We start from the raw sequence: 12,291 nt of genomic DNA on the forward strand, positions 1-12,291 counted from the left end.
TCCACAAAAACGTTAGTCACAGATTGTCTCCTTGTATATGACAAGGGCGCTCTGCTGTTTTTAAGCATCTACTGCAAAAACTACACTTTACACGATATCCACAACACAAATACACACAGCTGCACGTGCAATCACTTTGTTTTAGTTTGGTTCAATGAAAAAACATGTAATGAGGCTCATTTTAATGATAGTATTTACTTAATATTATTATTATTATTGAAATGTGACATGTTTCTATGCATCTGTATTATATATAAATACAACAAAATCTGACTCAGCCTTTTTGCTCTGAGCGTTCACCCTTGACCCTTCATTTCTCAGCCTATTACCTTTGAGTGACGTACAGGTGGGCGTGGCCTCTCACCTAAAGCCTTCGCTTCCCGCACCCGGCGGTCAGTCAGTCAGTCAGTCAGCGTCAGCCTGACAGCCGCATCGGAGGAGCTGCGAGGAAGCCCCCCCGCTAACTCTGCTGCACTTTTGTTCCGTGGTTGCTTGGTGTTCTCCTCGGATGCTGGATGACATCCGCCACCACTTCCACCACCAGTACCACCACTGCACCTCTGACCGGCGAACATGGACAGTCAGGGCAGCCGTTGTAAGATTGTGGTGGTCGGGGACGCGCAGTGTGGCAAAACGGCGCTGCTGCACGTTTTTGCCAAGGACTGCTACCCGGAGGTAAGTCCAAACCAACTTTAGGCTTATTTTTTCAATCCATGAGGGACGACTACTTGTACTGAGCTGCCTGAGCATGGAACTAACTGAAAAGTAACGTGGCTTTGAACTCACTGGACACTTCATTAGGTACACCGTCACTATCTGATCCAATGCAGGTGCTGTGTTTGCCATTTAACAATGTGTATATTATTCTATTTATGCTTGGACTGCGTTACGCTAAGAGGGTTATTTTGAATGTTTTTTGGGCCTCTCTTTACTCCGCAGGAGGGGGTCAGCATGTTAGAAGCAGCTTCAGTTTCGATGCATTCAGTGCAAGCACGCCATTCAGTACATACAGTATACCTCTCTGTCAATCAAAACCGAACGTTATTCTATTCTAGCAGGGTTTACAGTCATTGTCATTGCGCGTGTCACAGGTACAAGGCAACGAAATGCAGATTGCATCCAACCAGAAGTGCATACATACTGTATGAACATCCAATACCAGTCAAAAGTTTGGAGACACTCTCTCATTCACTAAAATGGGTAACTGTCCAACCATTTTGAACTGGTATTGCATAAAAGCATATGCACTGACATGTTCACAGGGTAGTGGCATGATCTCCACGTGAGCCAAAATGTGTGTTTCTTTCTTTATTTTATTATTATTATTTGTTATTGCTTTTGTTTGCTTGCATAAAGACATTTTGGAAGATACCCAGTTGCACACATGATTTTCATTCACTGTTTCGTCTAAATTTTAATGCAACTAATGTATTCGTTGAAATGCATAGGTGTGCCTAAAGAAGTGTCTGGTATCCACGAGGACAGACTGTATATATTTAGTCCCTCGCCAGGTCGTGCTTCGAATTTTGTGCCTAAATTAAGCATTTTCAAGCATAAGAATCAACTAAAATGCAAATGTAAGGCATTCAAAAACACATTTAAAGATGGTCAACTAGGTGTTGGTAATGTTACTGTAATGTTCGGTGAGACACACAAGCACCAGGCAGGCGCAACAGGCACAATAATTCCTATTAAAACACGGGCTACTTGTGCGACCATAACCCTCGGCAAGCTGAAACACAACTCTGACCCCCCAACATCACAACGTCGGCCACTCACTCCTCTCCCTTAGGGATTACATTAAAAGCAGCACACATGAGCACGAGTCTTATTTATGTCTTATATGTCTTATTTACTCTTATTATGTCTACTATATTGGGTAATATGACTGTAAAGGTGACTATAGGGGTGTTATTTCATGTCTGGAGGGCTCTAATAATGTTAACAAATTTATCTAGAAGGTTGTAAACAGGTTTTCTGTGCTCCAACTATGAAAATATTCCATTTATAAATAAGGAATCCTACTTTGCGGAAATTCACTTGGTGGGTCTGGAACCAATTAACGACGCTAAACGAGGGATTACCGTATGAATACATGTTTTTCCCCTCCAGAGCTACGTGCCCACTGTGTTTGAGAACTACACAGCCAGCTTTGAGATTGACAAGCACCGCATCGAGCTGAACATGTGGGACACGTCAGGTGAGTTGGCCGCCGCCTTGACGCCATGTTGTAGCGTATTGTACACACATTAGCATGGTTTCTTTTGACGATTTATGTCTTTGCCAGCCGGCCTGCATGGTTTCCCATGCTCCGACCCCGGGGTCATGCGACCATCTGGGGGTGGGAGAGTCAGGGGTTGTAGAAGTTGGATGCAAGTATAGATAAACGTTTATTTTTCTTTGTGTTTCCTGGCCTCTTGTCAACACCCAAACTGCGTTTTAGGTCAGTAATGCTGTTCTGTCCCATACTTCATGTTGTTCTTCCAATGATTTAAATTAGAGGCTGAATCAGCAACAGCGCCTCTGCTGGTAGCGGCCAAGTAGCGCACTCAATTTAGCTGATTTAATCAACAAAAATGTATTGGTTATGCGCGTTACTAATTTGTGTGAAGGATTTCCGGTATTAATGTGTTGCTCTTTTATGTACTTTTTCATTGTTTTGTTGGCTTAATTACAGTATTTAAGTGTAATATTCAGCAAGTTAGATGTTTTGTCCACAGTAACGACAATGGAGTGAATGTGTGACACCTTTATATACTTTATATATTTAATGTTGTAATGATGTAACTATACTTCACATTTAAACGACATCAGTGAGAAGCGCCACCCAGAGGAGCTATCAAGTGTTGACCCTTTAAATCTTATATTTTTAACATAAATACTGATATTTAACTTTAATAATCCATCACAACAGATATGTACGATTTTACTTATAGATATTTTGTATCACCCTGGATTGTTATGGTGCTTTTTCCAGAAACGACTTTCTTCAGGCTTCTGATTGGCTTTGAAGGTTCAGGGGTTATAGTGCTGGCGGAGCCACGGGGTGGCCACCTTGGTCACTCACTGGCCACCCCAGTGGCCACACCCACGGCTGGGGGACAATTTTGACAAATTGTGGTGTAGAACATCAGTTCAGTCTAATCGCTGTTTCCGCTTGGACGCATTTCACTGCTGCACACAACTTTCCGTGCGGAGGAATGAACTGCAAGCGGTAGGTAAGTTTTCCAGGATCGCTTTGGTCGGTTCCGCTCAGGTTTTCTCACTATGTTGACTTTGACTTCAATTCTGCAGTGTGATTCAGCACATTTATAGTGGAAGCTCTCTGTAGCAGCATGAGCGGGCTTGTCAACCAAGGAGTCTAGAGTTAAAACAGAAGTGCCGATCAGCATCCGCTTCCGTATTATGCCCTGCACCGGTTTGTCCGCCATGATGGGGAGCAGAATCCAATGAAAACATGACCTCGGCACACTGGTCAGCTGTTAATTGCGCTAATAGACAGTCGAAAAGCAGTGGCAGAGCTACAGGGTGGCCACCCCTGGTCACTCTCCGGCCACCCCACTGGCCATGTAGACAATTCAGGTATCAACTTATTGCCACCCCTTTGTGAGTAATGGTCTCACCTTGGCCACCCCAATGAAAAATTTCTGGCTCCACCCCTGACCCTAAGGTAAAGAAAATAAATGAGTTTTTAAAAAATAGCGCCTCATGTGTTGGTGTAGACTCAGACAAGACAAGATGAGCCCAAGCGATTGGTTTGTTTGTAGGCCCCCCACTTAGTTGTTCGCGTCAGGCACAGGAAGTGCTCTGCTGCTTCATGCCAGTTAAAATCCATCAGAATCGAGGGGACCGTCTAACATAAACATTCCCAAGCAAAGCTATCTTTAGATCTTTACTTGCTGCCAGTGTTTGTGCTGCCACACGCTCAGCCAGTGAAAGAATGTTGTTGTTTTTGCGTCGGCCCCTGAGAGTAAATCTCCTTGAGCCTGCCAATCTGCAGCCGGGGGCGGTTGGACAGTTACGCCGGGCCCCCGGGGACCGTAACTTAACTTCGGAGGAGCTCCTTATCAGTTTGGCGGCAAGAGGCTAATCACGCTGTGGGAATGTTGTGCTACTGTGCATATTTAAAACCCGTAACCACCTTCGCCACTCTTTAGTCTTTAATCTGCGTGGAGGCCGCCGCCCCAAACACAGCTTCGCCCGCCCTGAGGCACATTTCAGCCCCCCATACGTGTGTGTGTTTGTGTGTGTGTGTGTGCGTGCGTTCGTGCGTTCGTGCGTGCGTGTGTGTGCTTTTGGAGCACCTTGTGCCATTTTTTCATGAAAATTGTCATATGTTCTTGCAACAAAAAATAATTGGCTAACAGATGGGGAAAAAAATCATCTTTAATCACAGAATTCTTGCAAGATGTCGCTGCTTTTGGGTTCTAGCATTTATTTTGCTTTGTCATCTCTTGAAAGTTGCTGGTTATGCTGAACTGATTGCTGCTGTCATTTTCTTCAGGTAGGGTCACCTTTTGTGTGCTTAAATGGAACCTTTTGCTATTGAAGTTCTGCATTGTAAGGCTATCATTTGATCTGAAAGATTTGCTTTGATGCAAAACAAGCCAAATAAAAGTTTGAGGACGATGAAGTTGAGAAGTACATTTTGATGAGAAGCAGGAACCGCAACCTTTGACGTCTGCATATTGTGTATGAACCATCTTTAAAAATCAATAGTGCTCTTGCCTTGATGTGGAGGCCTCAAAGTTTGAAGATAGTATTTTGATAAATGTCGCTGGTGGAAGCGTGACAAGGAGAGTGTGTTGATTTGAACTTGGACCTTTGCAACTTTGTGTTTTCCCATTTCTATATTTAAAAAAATCAGTAGGGTTCTCGCTCTGATTATTAACAATAACCACTGCATGTTTATAAGATGGTGTTTTTTTGACCTTGGCATATTTTTTCAGCCATCTTTAGAAGTCAATACGAAACTGCAGAAAATATGAACTGGTAGGAAAGTGACAAAGAACTTCGGCATGTTGTGCGTTAGCCGTCTGTAAAAAATCAATAGGAATCTGCAGAAACTTGTGACTGGTAGAAAGAGAGTGTCACCGTTTGACCTTGGCCTTTGGCACGCTTGTGTATCTGCTGGCTTCAGAAATGAGTAGGGTTCTTGCTTTTGCTATAGATTCTTGGCCTCTAGATGGTCATTGAGTGCGTCAACAAGCTTCCCGTCTATTTTTAAGGTGATTTATTATTATTATTATTATTATTATTATTATTATTTTTATTATTATTATTATTATTTTGCCGTGTCACAACTTGAGTCCTTTCTTGAGAGAGGCAATCCTCCTTCAGTTTCTTCACGTTCCTCAATGTCTCCGTCCTAATCGCCATCCTCAGGTTTTGATCACAAAGCCTTATCGATCGCCAACCCCCCCAGAGGCCGGCCGCCTTTCAAACGCCTCGCGTCGTCTTGCCGCCTCTTCCTGTCCTCGGCTGTGATGGGATGTCATTAAAGTGCCTCCGTCGTTGGCTGCTCTCGTCGGCCATTGATTAGCCAGCGCCCGTTAATGCTCGTCCACTTCCTGGATGAGGTCTCGTTCGAGCAGGGTGGTGTTTGTGGAATTGATTTGTGAGATTATTGTTGCATCTTTTTGTGTGCAACTCCCTAGCCTTTTGTCAGAAACGTAGGGACAGATATCACATGGCAACAAAACTTCATTGATATAGAACTTTTCATAAAAAGCAGCACAAAAGTGCTTCACGTGTTGAAAAAAACAATCAACACCAAGATACAACAATAGGACAAACACCTCCCCACCCATACACTCCGGAGAACACAGAAATACAGCACATTCTTATAGCTGAAACGTGGTTCAAACGTGGCTGACACATGGCTGATACAAGGTTTACACGTGGCTGAAACATAGCCGACACATGGTGGAAACATGGCTGACACGAGGCTGAAATGTGGCTGAAACATGAAACATAGCTGACGCATGCTCCAAACGTGGCTGAAACTTGGCTGATACGAGGCTGAAACGTGGCTGAAACTTGAAACATAACTGACACATGGTGGAAATGTGGATGAAACATGAAACATAGCTGACACATAGTGCAAATGTGGCTGAAACTTGGCTGATACGAGGCTAGTACATGGCTGATACGAGGCTGAAACGTGGCTGAAACTTGAAACATAACTGACACATGGTGGAAATGTGGATGAAACATGAAACATAGCTGACACATAGTGCAAACGTGGCTGAAACTTGGCTGATACGAGGCTGAAACATGAAACATAGCTGACACAGTGCAAACGTGGCTGAAACTTGGCTGATACGAGGCTAATACATGGCTGATATGAGGCTGAAACGTGGCTGAAACTTGAAACGTAGCTGACACATGGTGGAAATGTGGATGAAACATGAAACATAGCTGACACATAGTGCAAACGTGGCTGAAACTTGGCTGATACGAGGCTATTACATGGCTGATACGAGGCTGAAACGTGGCTGAAACTTGAAACGTAGCTGACACATGGTGGAAAAGTGGATGAGACATGAAATGTAGCTGACACATGGTGGAAATGTGGATGAAACATGAAACATAGCTGACACATAGTGCAAACGTGGCTGAAACCTGGCTGATACGAGGCTGAAACGTGGCTGAAACTTGAAACGTAGCTGACACATGGTGGAAAAGTGGATGAGACATGAAACGTAGCTGACACGTGGTGGAAATGTGGCTGATAGAAGGCTGATACGAAGCTGAACTGTGGCAGATACGAGGCTGAAACGTGGATAAAACATGAAACATGGCTCACACATGGTGGAAACGTGGCTGAAACATGACTGATGCTTGGCTGAAACAAAGCGCGGCGGAAACATGGCTGATATGTCACTGACATGTGCATGATAAGAAGCTGATATGAGGCTGAAACGTGGCTGAGCACCGAGCACCAGAGTGAGGAAATACAAAACTGTATAGACATTCTTTCCAAAGATTATTCCATAAAATTTCGGTGAGAAGCCTCACTTTGATTATATATTTAAATCCAATTTGCTAAATGTTTTGGATTAAAAAAAATGAATAACATTCCTTTCCCAGCGACTCAGCTTTAACATGGAACATCCCATCGAACACATTCAGATGCCCTTATCTCTAAATGTCAAATATGATTTGAATACTCTACTGTATATGTCAATATGCCCAATATATTATCTTAAATATGCTATATTCTATGTCCACTATATTATCTTTTAATATAACTCATGCCAAATCAGGGTGTGATTTGTTGTACCGATGTTGGATTGTACTATATTTTGCCTCCTTGGATATTCTCGTTGATCTTTATTTTTCTTCCACTCAGCAGTCTTGTAGCTGCCACATCTTGTCATTTTTTACATTTGCGCTGCTTTTCTGAGGTTATTTTGAGAGGTATCGAACATAAACAGAAGGGTGTTTTTGCTTGTGGGAACCAGACGGCAGCATCATCTTCTCCTTATCTGCGTGTGTGGAGACCATCTGGAGAAGGAAGTCAATTAGAAAGTGATTGGAGGGAATTCAAATGTTTGCGCTGCCATTTTCATCCCAGACAGACTCTTCCAGCGTGTATCCGGCCGCCTTCTAATTGACTTTTAAAGTGAGCAGAGCGGTCAAGTGGTCAAAATGTCAATGTGTCTTGGTGGTGATGACTTCCCTGGGGGTCATTAGTGCTTCATACTGGCGATCCTCAGTGGAGGGGGGGGTTCTTTTCTTGTCATCCAGTCTGGGAGTTGCAAGGAGCCCCAGGCATGAATGCACGCGTGCTGTCTTCCCAATATGGCAGCGCTGCCTGGGAAAACTTCAGCTTCTAGCTGAATCTTGAAGGTCCATGTCGTGACATGCTGGTTTCCCCCGAAAACCTTCTATTGCTTGACCTGATTACCACAACTCCAACTTCCTTCAGGCTGTTTGTGTTTCACGATCATCGATCCATCCATCCATCATGCTGCAGGGTGCGTTAAGAAGCATCTCTTTTCCATGCATTTTCTCAACGGACATTCATTCATTTTCGATGCCAAGCATCAAATTCTGCTTTGTACAAAGATACAAATGCTTATTGTCGGTATGTCTGCTGTTATCTCTGACATTTTTTATCAAATAAATAAAATGTATAAAAATCAAGGGAATGGTTACAGTTCAGTTTATTTTGCACATTTTTAAGAAAGACGCTTATTGGTTCACTTTCTGTGTGCAAACTACCGGTAACTGCTGAGTCATGGCGAAGGGGGCAGCGTTAAATAAGATTAGCTTCTTCCTACTCCTCTTCAGACACTTGTTGAATTGGAAATCAAATAACACAATTTAAAAGGAAAATGTCAAATTCACCATGTGTAAATTGCATTTTAGAAACTACTTATTTTCATATGTAAATTATTAGTATTTTATCATTATTATTATTATTATTTAATTCATTATTTAATTAATTCATTTATAAGATGAAGTTCTGAAATTATTTTATTATTAATAAATACTAAAATATACTAAATGATTATTATATTTTAGTTTTTTTTTTAAATAATACATTAATTTAAGAAGGTTATGCATAAATATAAACAATCAGATAATCTTTTAAATAAAGATTTTGAATGACACTTTTGGTCAACATCCAGGTAAAAAAAGCAAATCTACGAATGTTTCATACTTCAGCATTACAGTCCACATGCATTGGGGCCAAGTATGGGCAGGGATCCACCAGATCCAGCGGAGGGCACTGCTCTGTGTGGCTGTTGGTAATTGCTTTGTAACGTGCATTACTGCCACCTAAAGAAGTGGAGTGGAACAGGATATTCTGGTAAGCCCTGATTAATTATGTGAGTCAGACAGTTCAGCCTTGGCGGAGGTCTGCGTTTCGTATTGGATCTCGTTCTATGTGGGTGTATCTCCGTAAAAGGTGCGCGTGTGCGTTAGCATTCTCAGCTGGCCGCGGCCCTCCAACATTCCTGGTGTCTTTATGCTTTTCATGCTCACATTCCTGACACACACTCGACCATTCAGACATTCTGAAAGCCTGTAAAAACACCGATGGACTCCAAGTCTATGGACGCTGAGCGGACATCAGACCAGTAGCAAGCTCCGCCTCAGTGGCGCACCCCAGGGCGCTTCCATGTGACCTTATGTTGATGTTAGCAGCAACATGTCAATTCCTGACCTCATCTTGCTGACTTTTGGCAACATGAAATGATGTTTGGAGTTCAACTACAGAAGCAGCCTGCAGCATAAAAATATGTGTGTTGCTTCTTTTTTTTTTTAAACATTTTTGTCAACTTTTCAGCGTCTGAGCCTTGAGGCCGCCCGAGGCAACAAGGGCATAATGTCACCTGTTTTGATGACGCGTAGAAGAGTGCAACGTTAGTGAAGTTATTTCAAGCCAGCTCACCGCTTCCACAATGATTCCCCCGCTTGTCACTCGGCACGGTCTGCTGTGTCTTATGTAATTTCATCGTTCACTGAAAGCATAACGTGAAAACGCATTATATACTTTGATTTTAATTATTTGGAGTGCATGAGAAAGTGGAAAGGAAAATGTAGCTCTCTTTGACCACTGTTGATGTACAACACTTCTGCTGGGGATGTCATGCAACTTCATGTCAAAAAATCCCACCTATCCCTTTAACAAGTGTATCGCACAACATGGCAGCAATAAAACCAGCCAACTGAGCCAGCATTAATAGCGCTGATGACTTTACAGTATGACAAGTGCAACAATTTTATAGCACAAGCAGAGCTAGATAAATCTGCTGGAAGCTGAACACTCAGGATACTTGAAAATGCAGCTCGTGCCATCTTGTGGAGTTAATTAAAAAAAAACAAAAAAAAACGCAGCCACAGCAATGTTTTTTGACCCGACACTAATTAGAAACCCCGGTGCTTTTGTAGACCGCGCACCCAGCGACTACAGGAGACCCTGCAGTTAATTGAACAGAGGCGTTCATTTGCGGTAAAACTATTCACACTTAAAATGAAGAAGATACACCAAACAATCTGCAGTGCATTGTTAGCGTTGTTGTTGTTTTATAGCTTCATAAAACACAACAAATACAACAAAATTGGTGTTTTGTTTAATAAAGGGATAATTAATGAACATAGATTTGATTTAAATGACTTTTACGGTGCTCTTGGTGTCCCATTTTGGCATTTGTTAGCAGCCGCAACCACGGATGCAACCTCAGTAATCCTATCTCGTCCGGTGGTTTGTTCCCGTTTTGATGAGCGGTGCAACCCCTGCAGGTCGCTAACGTGGCCATGGAGTCATCACGCGTTTACGTTATTATGAAGCGTCGTGTGAATACGTGCAGCTAATTAAACGCCGTCCTCCTCGGAGACAAGAGACCACTTTACCTTTCTGATGGGCTCGCATTGACTTCCATCACGAGCGCCGTCTGAGGGCACCGGCGGAAGAGATGTGCCGGTCACCATGGCAACAGCACGCACACTTAAAAAGGCCTGAGTGAGGGTTGGAGTGCGTTTATTAGTTATATATATATATATATGATATAATATTTGTTCAAAATGGCAGGAAATACTAAAAAGTGCAGTTTTTTAAAGTTTGGACACACTTTGTCAGGATTTTGAATCATGTGTACTCATCTCTCTGACTGTGCGGAACTCCTGTTTTTATGCCGTTACGTCTTAGCGTGGATGTAGCTCCTCGTCCCGTCCCTGATATCATGTTATTCATCTTTAAACATCAAACTAAGACCGCCGTTCACTTCAAGACACAGTGTCAGATTAAAAAAAAAATCAGTGTCAGATTAAAAAAAAAAAAAAAAAAAAAAAAACAGCATTACAAATGGAAAAATCAGTGGTCATTTTACAAGAATAAAGTCAAAATATTAAGAGAAAAAAAAATCTGTAATCTATCGAGAAAACGTCGTAATTTTCTGTGATATTATGAGGAAAAAATAACATTTTAGTAGCATAAAATAAAATACTAAAATGAATTAAAATATTAAAGAAATAAGACTTTTATTAAGTTGTTATATTATGAGAAACAAAGAAAACAACAAATAAAGTTGTAATTTTTGGAAAATTAGGTAGGAAAACATTCTAATGTTAAAAGAAAGTCAAAATATTATGGGAATAAGGTCATAATTACTAGAAGAAAATTTAGAAGAAGAAAGTTGAAATCGTTACAAAATTAAAAAAAAAAAAAAAACGTCAGAAATGGGAATAAAACAGTTCTAATTTTAAGAGAATAAAGTAAAAATACTGCTGGATAAAAAGTTGCATTCTAACAAGGAAAATTTGCAAGAATAATTCCATTTTACTAGCATAGAGTGGAAATATTAAAGAATGTTAGTTTTTAAAAGTCATAATATTATGGGGAAAAAAAGCTGTAATTTTTGGGAAAATTTGTTTGGGGGAAAAATGCTATAATATTATGGAAATAAAGCCATAATATTACGACAAGAAAATGTACAAAGATTATTTAAGAAGACAGTTGATTTGGAAAATTAGGGAAAAAAGAGCATAGAGCGAAGTTGATACTAATAATAGGCTTTTTCACCTATATCACAAAGCTTAGATGCAGTTTTTTCCTGAAATATGTATAACGTCTTCGCATATTTACATGCGTTGCTTTGCAAAATATGGCCAACGCATCGGGCATCCTTTTATTTTTCAGTATGTGGAAAGCTCTAAACTGTACCCACCACACATACACCACCAAATCAAACTGTATTACTTTGTGCAAACGGCACTTTGGAGGCGTTATGTAGTGAGCACCCTGGGGACCTGACCCACTCCGGCCCAGGAGGAAATAAAAGACACATTTTAAACCGGAGCAGCATTCATGTAACACACACACACACACTGTTACCTCCTGGGAGGAGGAACGCTGCGCTTTAGCTCCGTCTTCATTGACCTGGAATAACACAACCCGATGGCGCCGTGCGAAGGAATCCATCATTGATCCTAAACTGAGTTGCCTCACAATCACACCAGAGGAGATTGCTTCAGGAATCATAATAACAACACGCATGCACAGCACAATCATTCTTAAAGCATCCTCTCGTCTCCGGCCTTTCCTTATCAGCCTCCTCTGACGCACGACAGTTCCCAGCTATCTTCTCCCGTTCGCTCACCTTGAGTTGGACATTAAAAGATACCATCGAAAGAACCGCCTGTTCACATGCGTTTGAAGCGGCTAATTTAAGGTAAAACTTTTTGCATGATGTCGCTTCAAAGCGCATCTCGCTGCAGAGACGACGCTCCCAACTGAGCGAGGCTGCGTCATTTTGCTTGTAAATGGTCAAACGGAAG

The 12,291-nt window shown here is 41.8% G+C and overlaps 1 protein-coding gene across 1 annotated transcript in view; it reads left to right on the forward strand.

Annotated features, from left to right (window-relative positions):
- The first annotated feature begins 419 nt into the window (after positions 1-419).
- The window catches only part of rnd2 (Rho family GTPase 2), a 29,146-nt gene continuing 17,274 nt past the window's right edge, over positions 420-12,291 (forward strand). The window contains exons 1-2 of the mRNA XM_054759104.1: positions 420-675; positions 2,113-2,200. Of these exons, the coding sequence (XP_054615079.1) occupies positions 574-675; positions 2,113-2,200 (190 nt within the window). The 5' untranslated portion in view covers positions 420-573. The remainder of the gene's footprint in view (positions 676-2,112; positions 2,201-12,291) is intronic.

Source organism: Dunckerocampus dactyliophorus, chromosome 18 (assembly GCF_027744805.1).
Source record: "Dunckerocampus dactyliophorus isolate RoL2022-P2 chromosome 18, RoL_Ddac_1.1, whole genome shotgun sequence".
In the NCBI taxonomy this organism is placed as follows: domain Eukaryota; kingdom Metazoa; phylum Chordata; class Actinopteri; order Syngnathiformes; family Syngnathidae; genus Dunckerocampus; species Dunckerocampus dactyliophorus.